Source organism: Lepidochelys kempii, chromosome 16 (genome assembly GCF_965140285.1).
Source record: "Lepidochelys kempii isolate rLepKem1 chromosome 16, rLepKem1.hap1, whole genome shotgun sequence".
NCBI classification, from domain to species: Eukaryota; Metazoa; Chordata; order Testudines; family Cheloniidae; genus Lepidochelys; species Lepidochelys kempii.
The window spans coordinates 21,756,988-21,769,957 of NC_136395.1; the positions used below are offsets into that span (position 1 = coordinate 21,756,988).

The following is a 12,970-nucleotide window of genomic DNA, read 5'->3' on the forward strand; positions in this document are numbered from 1 at the left end:
GATCATGGGAGTCCAGGGAAGCTAAGTGAGTGGCGGAGGCCAGTCATTGGGGTGGGGAGAGAAGGGAGTAGCACAGCTCCCAGCTTTGGGTGGTGGTGTCCTGCACCTGTGCTGGAAAACTGACCGGCAGAGGGTGTGTGTGTTTTTAAATACTGTTCTCAGAGGTTTCCCAAGGGCAGTTCTCTCATCTTGTAGAGCCTCAGGAATCGGCCTGGTGGAAAATCCCAGGGGTTTCTTTTGGGGGTGAGGGGTGGCTCTGTGTGTGTGTGTGTTTGTGTTGGCCGGGGAGATGAAGATGTTTTGCAGTTGTGCTGGCAAAGGATTTGCTCTTAGAAAATCTAATCATGCCATGCTCACTCGTCCCATTCCCTTCCTCCACCCCCTCCTTCTCTCTCTCATGTGACTGGGGGTTAATCCAGGAATCTTTTGGTTTCTCATTAAATAGGTTATCAGGATGGAGCTATTAGGAGTTGAGCTACAGCCTTCATTTGCATAGCAGTAGGGCGAGGTTGCCATAGTTAGGAGACGGGTGTGGTAAAGGCACATTCCCAGCATGACAAATTGCTTGGAAGGAAAGGCAGAGCTGGTGGGTCCTGCCACTCCTCTCCTTGCAAAGCTGCCTTTGTGCTTTGGCTAAGGTGCCCCTCTTAGACCGCTTGTCAAAAGTTCCCTTGTCATGACATTTCACCATTTCCCTATAGCTTGCTGTCAGGTGTAAGACCTACAAGAATGGATGCACTCAGATGCCTGGAATCAATAGTCATTATTGGGATGGAAAATGCATCAGGGAAGTTGCAAATGCATTTCAGTCATGCCTTATGGATCCCCTTGCCTTCTCTGAAAGGATGCTGTAGATTGGATTCTTATCTATTGGAAATGGCTGAGTATAACAATCCTTCTTTCTTCCCTTAGCAGGAAAGAATTGACACCTCTCATCTCCAGGCTGCATGCTTCTGTCTTAAAAAAAAATAGTATTTTGCAGCCTCACTGTTTCAAGATGAAGAGTATTTGATACAGTGTCTCTGTTAATTGTGAGTGGATTTGGCAGTTTGTTCCCTGTTACAAGAATGTGATGTGACCCAAGATCATTTTAGCTGGAGTCTGTCCATCTACCTATCTATCTAATCAGTCTGGCTGTTTGCAAGGTTATTTATTACATATTTAAGCACTAAACCAGCATCTTTCCTTCTAGCTCTTCCAAATGATGAGGTCTCTTCTAAATGATCAGAGACTATGATTGAATAATGTATTTTGCAAAATGTTGTGTGATTAAAGGGAAATGAAGGTCAGAGATTCTGCAGGGGCTGGGGAATGTGTTTAACTTCATTGCTGGGCTCCCTTTCCACGTATGCATTCTGAAAGCCCAGATCATAGTGCTGATTACATCTTCAAGGTTGTATTCCTCATTAGCTGGCACGCTGTCTCATGGTTATTCTGGGCTCTCTCTCCTCCTTAGGTTAACAGAACAGTTTAAGAAATATTGCAGTGCTCCTGAAAATCTCCTGGGACACTTTGAATAGCAGAGGGGGAAAACCAGTAAAAACGCTGGTTGCCTTTTCCTCCTAAGAGCTAATTCCTGTTTCAGGATCTTGGAGAGCTCTGCAGATTCCCATTGATTGCTGCTCAGTTCATAGAGTCAGGAGAACACTGACTAGTAGTCAGGATGCACTTCATTCTCTGTGTGTCAAGGAGAATTGAGTGTGTGTCTTAATAATAGATTGGCATCAAGTTTCACACAGGCTGGGTGTGCATCAGAACTCACTTTAACTAATGATGCCAACTGATCCTGTTGCCCCTGGATTTTCCATGTCACATACCCCCAATTTTCCCCATTGTGTCCATATTATCTGCTTCAACTCTTGCTCTCCTTTTCATGCCATCAAACTCTTGGTTTATCTGTCCCCAATCCATATTTTTGCATTAAAAATGCATCCTATCCTACATATTTACTGGGTCCTCAGAGGAACCTTTCCTTTATTTATTCCATGGTTCCATTATCTTTCTGTGGTCTTGCTCTATTGCTACTTTAAAAAAAAAAGTTTTTGGTTTCACCAAATACTTCCTGTGCATCCATTTCCCTACACTCTCGCTATCCCTCTAAGTGTCCCCCTGTCTTACTTAACCCACCCCCTTTTCCATGTATCAATTAGGTGTTGCCTACCAACCCAGAGGAAAGCTGGCAGGTCTACAGCTCTGCCCAAGACAGCGAGGGACGGTGTATATGCACAGTGGTGGCTCCTCAACAGACGATGTGCTCACGTGATGCCAGGACAAAGCAGCTGAGGCAGCTCTTAGAAAAGGTAATGGGATGAACCATCCTGTGGGAAGGAGGGAGGATGGTCTGGTAGTTAAGGCAGGTGGGATTCAAGAGATCTGGCTGCAATTTGTGGTTCTGCTATGGACTCCTTGAGCAATTCCTTCTGTGCCTCATTTCCCCATCTGTAAAATGGGGATAATGATAATACCTTCCTACCTCACAGGTGTGAGGATCAATTCATTCATGTTTGTAAGGTGCTTTGATGTTGTGGCTATGAAAGGTGTATAAGTATCCAGATAGAGGGAGGTTTGTGAAAACCTTTGTGAAATGTAATAAGATCAAAGATACATGACATTGCCCTATGTAATTCAGTGGGGGGGGGGAAATTCTGCAGTTGACTCTAATCACATTGGTTTTCATTGAATTAACACTTAAATATTTTCAAAGGGTGAGTCTCAAAAACATGAGAGAGAAGCCCAATTAAAAATGAAGCTCTTTTAGCTGGATTAGTATTAAAAAGGCTGGATAACCCAGCATGAGCCAGCGACATCAAATAACACAGTCGTGAGGGCTTGTGGTTTTCTTCTTAACATTGACATTCATATGGTTCGTTTTTAATAGTCTGCTGTCTGGAGAGATCAGAAGACACATCCCTGATATCAGGAAATTCTCCGGATAATGGATCCCATTGAAGAAACACCATTTCTTGTGAAATGGTGTCATTCTTTTCTAAATCTAAGGAGACTCTTGTGTTGGGGCATGTAATTATCCCTCATGTCTAAATACTGTACTATGCCAGCATCTGAAGTATGTGACACAATAATTTTTATCCTGATACCTGGAGAAAATTGACGTGTTAGAGCATAGTAAAACACATTAAGTGCAGGTTTATGAATGTTTTGAGTGACTAAGTACTATAAACTGAGACATGAGACATTTCTTTTTTGTTTGTAGCATAAGCTTCTGGCTTTTGTTTGCTCACATAATAAAGAGAACGTGCCCAACACAACGAAATCTGAAGTAGGAACAGGAATTGTCATATGGTGCAGCATGAGTATCAAAGACCCATTGGCTTCATATAACTACTCACATGAACAAGACAAGCAGGTTTTGACCCAAAGTCCTATTCAAATGGGAACAGTGGGTGTGGGGCGAAAGACCTAAAATGTGATAGTTTCCAGTGCAGTGGGTGCTGAAATATAAATGTTCATTGTTTTTCTTAGACAGCAAGCTGCTCTTGGGATGCCAGGGTAGAAAGTAAGGGAAGAATGATGTGCAAAGTCAGATGCTCATGTGTGTGTTAACCTATCTATCTCTACACATACACCATCCTGTAAGAGAACCCAGAAATAAAGGGCTGAGTCTCAGCGGCCGCCATGAAGTTCCAGACCTCTGATCTGGATCTTCACTGAAACAAAATCCTTGTAGTAAAATGTAACTGCAGACACCTTTGGAAAACCTCCACGCTAACATTTGTGCCCCTTTCAAGAATCTAACATCTCAACTCCCCTGTTTTTGTGACGAGAACTAGCCTTGCATTTTTCTCACCACAAATAGCAGAAGAAACCTAACATGTCAAAGATGTAATTGTGTTTGGATTTCCCAAGGAGGAACGCAAACCCATAACCTATTCTTCACCTTCGGGGATAATAAAACGTTCCCGTAACTGGTCCGAGCAAACCTGCATTTTTTGAGTGAGCAATCCTTTTTTTTTTTTTTTTAAAGTAGAAGAAATGTCTGCCTTAGCAATGGATGCTAGTGGCTTTGCATAGGGGTTTGGGGAGTTAAACAAAAGATCAGATTCAAAGTTGTAAAAAGCCAATGTGTGCTAAAACACATTGACACTAGCGTATGAAAATTAAGGTAGGGCCTTAATTAAGTTGGGGGGGCCAGTGAGGCCCCCCCATCTCATTCTGCTTCAAAGGGCATTGACATCATTTGGCACCTTATGGTTTTTAACCCCTTGTGAAGGCCAAGTTAGAATAAAACTTGAAAAAAATCTGGGTGTGCCCCATGCGACCACAGTGTAGCTCTCTATCTCCCTCTAGTGGCTAGACCATGGATGGAGGATTATGAGTCCGGCTGCTTTCAAATGAATGAACTGGTCCTTTGCCTCAATTAGTGGAGCCACATGCATTTAGCTCCAGATGGCCCAGGCAGGGGTATTGCTCATAGACACTACCCCAAAGGATAGCACCCACAGACTGGGATGATCAGGATCTAGAGATATTACCTAGCTGAGGTAGCTTGCTAGAGTCACCAGGCCAAATTCTGCTCCCAGTTACACAGGTATAAATCCAGAGTAACTCCATCAGTGTCAAAGAAGCTGGCATAACTGGAAGCAGAAATTAAATTCCATCTTATTAATTTTTTGCTTCCCTAAGGTAAAATCAACGTTTTTCCCCCTGGGCAACTGTTAGCTTGTCTGTGCCATTAGATTGCTGCAAAATGAGGTTTTGTGAGCACTCGGAATATGTGTGTTTCATAGGTGAAAAAATACTCTTAACTAAGGTTCTTCAGGGGTCGTAAGTGATTGGAAGAAACTGAGGGAAATTTAAGACAGAGAATGTATTTCAGCCTCAGGTCCAATAAAGCACTTACGCACATGCTTGACCTTAAGTACATGAGCAATCTCATTTAAGTTTAATCATGTGGTTAAGTGCTTTGCTGGATCAAGGCCTTAAAAAGGTAATAAAAATAAAAGATGTAGATCTTTAAATGATGAATTTTACGTTATTGTCAAAGATCAGGAATAATAGTAATTGATATTTAAAAATGTTCACCATAGGTTGCTACTTAATTTAAAAAAAAACCTTATTAGCAATGAATGGAATGGATTTGAACTTTACACCAAGCACGTCGCTGAAAATAACTTCATAGAATCATAGAATATCAGGGTTGGAAGGGACCTTGGGAGGTCATCTAGTCCAATCCCAGGACCAATCCCCAATTTTTGCCCCAGATCCCTAAATAGCCCCCTCAAGGATTGAACTGACAACCCTGGGTTTAGCAGGCCAATGCTCAAACCACTGAGCTTCCCCCCTGTTTAACTGTATGTCCTCACTTGAGCACCCTTCCTTATTTGCTATAAGTTAATTCGTGCACAGTTGGGCTTTTTATCGGGAGTGAGCACTGGCAGAATTAGTTGACCCAGTTTGGGGCAACTTCAAACATAATCCCCATTCCCATTGGCAGATGTACAAAGCGATCCCACTAGGTGGATGCAGGTTTTCTCAGGGAAGGACTGGCTGGCTCAACAGGAAAAAAATGTTGTACAAGTCCAGGCTGTAACAGACACTCCACGCTGGGTAGGCAAAGCTCCTCAAATTCGTCCCCCTCCATTGCAGGCAAATTACTGCCTTACTGTTCACCAGCGCAGAAAAATACACACCTCCTTTTGTCCTCCTCCCCATTCAGTGCAGTCTACCTAAAGGCCTTGGCAGTGGCCTACATGAGGCTGGGAAGGTGTTGCTGGGTGTGGATGAGTGGTACTGCTGGAATTAGGTACTGAACATTCTTTCTTCTGCTCATAGCCCCCAGACCAGAGCAGAAAGAAATTACTAGCCATGAAACCATTTTCACTGGTTGGACAATGAGCTTCTCCACCTTAGCATGTCATAAACCATCAGAACTTGATGCATGGGTCCCCCTTAATTATTTATTTGAATTGTTACTTTTCATATTGTCCTTGTCATCAAATGTTAATGATGGTCAACCTCGATCATTTCACAAAACTTAGAGAAAAGCTGGCATTTGTCCCTTGGCTGGTTCCAGCAAAGTCCAAAAGGCCTGTGCTTCTGGTAACACACACATTTCCCACAGCCATCTTCAAGTAGTTACACTGGCTCAGCGAAGCTCCCTGGAGGAAATATTGAATGCCAGTCATCTCTTCCCCATCCCCCAAGTCCAATATTATTACACTTAGCTTCACTGAGCATTGAATGTGGAAACAGGAGCTAACTGTGATGGCATGGAATTCAAAGAGCTTATGGAATTTGCTTGCAGAGGAAGTTATGGGCAAGGAATGAAAAGTAATATTTCCTTAAGATTTGGGTTCTGATAAGAATTCCGTTAATTTCACTGGAAGGTGAACCAGGCTGTCACTGACCTAACTAAGTCCCTGGTTCAACAAAGCATTTATGCACAGCTTAGCTTTAAGAACTGGAGTATTCCAAACTGAAATCAATAGGGTTCTAATAATAGTTATTATTATTGCATTGCATAGCATTGTGTTTATTTGTATTGTGGTAACATCTCAGGAGTCCCAGGACTCCATTTTGTTAGGCACTGCACAAATACAGAACAAAAAGATTGTCTCTGCCCCAAAGAGCTACCAGTCTATTTGCAGGATTAATTGCTTTCCTGAATTGGGGTCATAGTTAACATCCCGTAATGGCACAAATATTGGGAGGGGGGAAATGGAGTTTAGCGTATCAATTTAAGGCCATTCTTCAAAATCAGGTCATTTTGATTATCACCTTGCTTCCTTCCTCATCCCTATTTCAGTCACAGCAGCCAGTGTTCTCACAACACTTCTCAAGATGGAGATAAATGTTTTAAAACATTTGAAAACTGATGGTCTCTGCTGGTATCTAGCACTGATTCCAACCTTAAAAGTTATTGAGATGGTGACCACTAAAATCAGAGGTCTCAAGTTGGTCAGCCAAAAATGACAACCACCATAATCAGAGGCTACATTTGGAAATATTAGCCTTTAATCATGAATGCGTGTATTATTTGCCAGTGTATATGGCATTGCCTACCTCTAAATGTATTCTTTGTGACTGATGACATACAACTAGTAATAAAGAAAAGACCATGTTGTTTGAATAGTGAGATTTTGCTAGCTGGGTCTAAAGCTTGCACTTAGGCAATCAGTGAATGTCTCCTTATGTACATGAAGCAGTGATAATTCATACCTGAACAGAAGTATTATTCTTAGTCAAATATGCTTCTGTTTAACTAATAGTCTTTCCACCTGCAAAGGCAGGCATTGTACGCTGGCTCAGCCAAAGAGACCATTAAGACTCTCATGCATTTTATACTTGACTACAATCCTTATTTGCATTCATGATTGTTGGATTATTTTCTGGAGCATGGCAGAATAAATGTTTATGAAACCAATTTGCTCTGTTTTGGAGCACATGATGCTGCTGATTAACTAGTAAATAATGCATCTGCTGATTCCTCTGTAGCTTTGTTGACTGAGTGGGAAAAGGTCAGTGCTTTGTATTATGAGGCAAATGATGCTGCCTAGCTCCTATGAAAGCTTCTTCCTTTGACTGTGTTGCCTCTCTATTTTTTATTTCTCTGGACAGGTGCAGAACATGTCTCAGTCAATAGAGGTACTGGACAGGCGGACTCAAAGAGACTTACAATATGTAGAGAAGATGGAGAACCAGATGAAGGGATTGGAATCGAAATTCAAGCAGGTGGAAGAGAGTCACAAACAACACCTGGCAAGACAGTTTAAGGTATGTACATCCTCCAGCCTGCTAATGAGGCTGCAGTGCCTCTTCCTCTGCCCCAATATACTGTGGGCCACATGATCAGAGAAGACAAAAACAATTCTCCAAACTTCTGTGTAGATGAACCTACCGTGTGGGTTCTGTTCCCACTGCATTCTGGGCCTTACTCAGCAAAAATTGACATCCAAAAAAGTTTTGCCTGAATAGAATCGTATCTTGAATGCATTGAATTTCCAGGGAAGGAATATTCAAGCATGCATTGAGAATAGGTCCCCTAATGTACACCTTACTTTGTAAATGACCAAATGACCAGAGTGATATGGCAACAATGAGGAGGGAAAAAAGACTGGTAAAGTGTATACGTTGCTTATTTTCCAATACTTAGCCCAAAGTCCTCATGTTAAGTCACCTCAGTAAACAGGTAGGCAGTTCCTATATTTGAGGATCAGTGTCCTCACTCAGTGAAACAGATCATTCATGGACCAAGGAGTGGGCAAGGATCTGGGGTGAAATCCTGGTGCCACTGAAGTCAATAGGAATGTTCCTGCTGATTTCAGTGGGGTCAGGATTCCACTACTGTATTTCACTGGGTTTGGGGAAAGATCCCATCCAGACTGACAGTGCGCACCCATTTATTCTCTTCTGAAGCAGTCCATGAATTGGAGCATTGCTACCATTTAAGTAGCAAATGGAATACAATGCTACAGTGGCACCAGAGAATTTCCCCTTCACATTCTTTGAGAAATATTTTGATTAAATTTTCTTGAAACATTTTCCCACATTTTTTAACAACTAGAGAGCTGGTTGAACTTTTTAATTTCAAGATTTAAGTGATGTTTTCAAATTTTAAATATCAAAATTTTGAATTAAAAAAAAGAGAAAGATGTCAATTTCACCCACATTTTTCAACCAGCTCTGATCCTCAAGTTCAGTTCTTCAGCTTAGATCTAAGTTTAGAACCTGCTAGACTGAGAAAACCTTCAGCTCGAACAATGTGATCTTATTCTCCCCCCAACACACACACACACACACCATGGTGATACATTCACTAGAGAGTGCAAATAATAACCTATAAAATATAGGAGGGGAACTCATCACTTGAATAGAGGAGCATGGAAAACAAATATTGTTTCACTACATGGGCTAGTTTCCAATCTCATTCATGCCAGTATAAATCCAGAGTAATTCCACAAGACACTCAGATACCATGGTCCTAGGCATTGAGTAAGAATCTGAAATGGAACTGTCACTGGTGCTATTCTGGATTTACATTGGTTTAACTGAGATCAGAATCTGGCCTATTATTAGGCTTGGCAGAATAAGATTTTTATTTATTTTTAATAATTTTGACAGATAATATACTTGTTTATTTTTAATCTCCTCCCCCCCCAATTTTTATCAATTTAAATTTTCACGGTTGCTCAAAATTTTAAGCATTTTTTCTGGTTTTTATCAATTTAAATTTTCACAGTTGAGGGAAAGTCTGAGGGGTCAGACAATGGGGGGCACAAAGATAAACATTATTTAATGACAGTAGACACTGAGAATCAGAAAGTTAAAGCTCTATAACCGTTAAAAATGCCAACATCATTTATTGAAACATACAAAATGAATACCTTTAGCCCAAACTGTAGTAAGTTCTCAAGTTGCATTTTTCTTACTTTCCCTATCTGTAAATTTAAATTATTACTGGTGGAAATATTTTTCCTTGGTTTCCGTGTGCATGGTGAAATTGACGTTTATCAACATTTATCGATAAAAATCTAATGCTTCCAAGCCTACCTATTATGAATACTGTCCAATGCTTCATTAAATGGTAAGTGCATGCATATTTACGTGTGCATTATTGTCTAAGGGATCTCAGCATCTTCAACAAAATGTTGTGCACAATGCCCTTAAAGACAGCCTTTCTTTTCATTAAAAAAAAAAAAGTTTGGAGAAATAATGGTTGTGTTTCTGGAGAACAAAATTAAAAAGAATATTTTTAGCATGATTAAATAGCATTAAAGAATTTTCCGTATAAATTGCTGCCCAGGCATGATTTTAAATAACAGTCACAGCATTTTGTTTCTACCAACTCCAGCATTAAAATGTGAGTGGTTTGGGGTTTTTCTTATCATAAGAATATTTGTTTATGAATGGATGTCTGTGTAAGGCAGGTTAGTGAGCTAGCTCCTGAACAGTATTTCATTTTCTTGCTTACAGGGCTAACTTAAAAGAAAGTTTTTTCAATGCTGCAGTGACTGAAGAAGCAGTTCACTCCCATGTAACCATGAAAAGAGGGTCACAGAGCATTTTGCACCATGCATTTATTTATTTATTTTTATTTTCCAAATTAGTACCATATCTCACTAAGGAACCTTGAACCACAACTGAGATCTTCCTTTGCATGCAATTGTAGTTGCATTTCATGAATAGTTTGAAACCCTTGTCAATGCATATATATATAATTTTTTTTAAAGAAAAAAAAACAACAGAACTCTTTGTGTATGTGATCTGAAGCATGTAACCGTAAGATGTTGCATTCTAAAAATGACAAATAAAGGCCTTTCCCAAATATTTTGGTGTTCTGCAGACTGTTTAATATACTCTTTCTAATACATCATTTGGACCAAAAAAATAATAATGATAAGAATGATTGTGGGGATAAGAACATTGCACTCACGTAGGAAGCAGCCAGATCAAGGCAGAGTGTTGCAGATTTTTGCACGCATAGCACTGAACCAAGCTTATTTTAACCTTGCAGGCAATAAAAGCGAAAATGGAGGAACTTAGGCCTTTGATACCAGTGTTGGAAGAGTACAAAGCCGATGCAAAATTGGTATTGCAGTTTAAAGAGGAGGTCCAGAATCTGACGTCAGTTCTAAACGAACTCCAGGAGGAGATTGGCGCCTATGACTACGAAGAGCTTCAGAACAGAGTGTCAAATCTTGAAGAAAGGCTCCGTGCATGCATGCAAAAATTAGGTAGGCTCAGAACAATATGGTGGCACTGGCAAAACACCAGCAATGTAAAGTACATATAACATCTGGAGATAGCGGTGCTGACCTGGACATCTCCTTGTGCCTTCCCTGCACTGGCTATAAGAAATGAGCTCACAAAGCAGGGTCCGAGCCTGTAAACACATATGCACATGAGTAACTTTTACTACCATGAGTAGTTACTCATGGCGTAAGTGCATGCAGGAGCATATCCTTAGCTGGACATGAGACTTTGCAAAGTAAGCATAAATGGACAGTGAAATATGGTAAACAGGCTATTTTAAATACTGCTTATGTGATGCAAACACTGGGTCTCCATTTAAATTATGTATCAATGTCCAATCTTTCTGCTAGCTAAAATTGGGACATACCATTTTAAATAATATGTATGTGGGGCATGACTTTTTACCAGAAAAGAGCACGCCCTCACCAGTATTTGCTCATGTTTGTGTGTGGGCTGCAGCTGCTATAAAAAATATAACCCCTCCTCCTGCAACCCATCACTTCCTTTCAGTGAAGGAGTAGAACATTTGTTGACCTAGCTCCCTTCTGATTTAATTGCCAGTTACATTATTGACTTGCTTGTTAAGCAATTTAAGGCACCTGAACACATTAACCGATCCACCTGTCTATTTTGGTAGCACATTTGAAATTATACTCTCAGGTGACTTCAGTAAAGATCAGCTCCCTTCTCCTCGCTGTATATTTTTGGCAAGGTACTATTTTATTTTTCTCCTGTCTATGCTATTGGGATTGCTTCTGTTTGTTTTTAGATCTTTCCACTTTTGTTAGGAAGCTTCCTCCCTTTAGAAATAGATTGTTGTTATTATTTTAGGTTGCTATCTGTTACTTTGTAACCCACTTGTCAGCTAAAAGCCCACCGAGGAAATTGAATTCATTTAGAATATTATATATGCACAGACAAATTTCTGTGGGAGCTATGGGTAAAATTTGCAAAAGTGTTTAAGTGACTCAAATCATTAACACACAGTCTCTAGAGTATAAGTCTAATTAAAAGTCAAAGGGACTTAGGCTCCTCCATGCCTAGCTCATTTTGAAAATGAAGCTTGGGCTCGTAAGTTTCCCTCGCACTTTTGAAAATGTCACCATCTCTGTTGGGGAAGGGAAAAGCCCATGTCCAAAGGAAACTTAATGAGATTGGCCAGGTCCTCAGCAATCAGCTTAGTCTAAAGGAATGGAGCTAGGCTGATTTACATCAGTTGAGGATCAGGCCTCTTGATTTAAAAATAAAAGCACTTGGGAAAGCTTCTTGTTCCCCTTCCACCTGCTGAGGAGATACATGCAAGGCATGCCACTGCTGCTCCTTGTTATTTACCATGTACAATATTGCAGTGGTTTTTGGATTGTAAAGAAAAATTCTCCACCTCTGTGCTATACAGGTGAAATTCACAGCACAAAGGTCTATGCCCCATTTAAGACCTCAAAGTATGGCTTCAGTGGCAAATAACTGGTGCATAGACCTCGTACTGGGCCCTCTGAGTTTCACTCTAAATGTTCGAAAGAAAGATGAAACCTGGTTATTAATTATTATTATGGTAGCACCTACAGGCTTCAGATGGGATTGGGCCCAGTCCCTGCCCTCAAGAATTTACAATCTGGACAGGCAAGAGACGGGTAGAGCGTGAGGAAGGAAGTATCATTATCCACATTTTATAGATGGGGAACTGAGAGACAGAAAGATTAAGTGATTTGTCCAAGATCACATAGTAAGTCTGTGGCAGAGCCTGGAATTAAACCCACATCTCCAGAGGCCCAGTCGAGTGCCTGAGTCACAAGACACTTCTGTTGTGAGGAAGCAGCTGTCTTTACTTCTTCTCTTTTGAAGGAAGAGATGGGGTTTCACATGAGGTAACAAATGGAGAGCAGTGATCTATTTTCTGTCCCACAGTAGAGAGAGTCTCTTCAAATCTACCACTTTTGGTTGTCTCTTATGTTCCCCTCCTGTCTCTTGAGAAATAAGAGACTCTTTCTGTTTTCCACTGCCAGCCCTCTGCTGACCTTTAGTCACTTTAACTGTAGGAACCGAAGAGAGGACATAGTAGGAAAAAATAACATTCTAGAGCAGAAAGAAATCACAGCTGTACCTGAAAGGGGAGCAGTATTATGCTGTCAATATTTTAACCAAGAGCTTCTGTAAAGATGCTCTCAGAACACGTAATAAATACCCCATGGACCAAAGGTGTGTGTGATTTCAAGGAGAAGAATGGAGGGACTGGGGAATCTAATTTGAGCTAAGGAAATAA

The 12,970-nt window shown here is 40.7% G+C and overlaps 1 protein-coding gene across 4 annotated transcripts in view; it reads left to right on the forward strand.

Annotated features, from left to right (window-relative positions):
* Window positions 1-12,970, forward strand: part of OLFM1 (olfactomedin 1) — a 48,819-nt gene that overhangs the window by 18,018 nt on the left and 17,831 nt on the right. For 3 of the 4 annotated variants that reach the window (XM_073314314.2, XM_073314313.2, XM_078849054.1), the window contains exons 2-4: window positions 2,151-2,300; window positions 7,576-7,731; window positions 10,472-10,691. In XM_073314314.2, the coding sequence (XP_073170415.1) occupies window positions 2,151-2,300; window positions 7,576-7,731; window positions 10,472-10,691 (526 nt within the window). Of the gene's footprint in view, window positions 1-510; window positions 1,032-2,150; window positions 2,301-7,575; window positions 7,732-10,471; window positions 10,692-12,970 lie in introns of those variants that run through there. The other variant, XM_073314315.2, reaches the window with a different exon arrangement.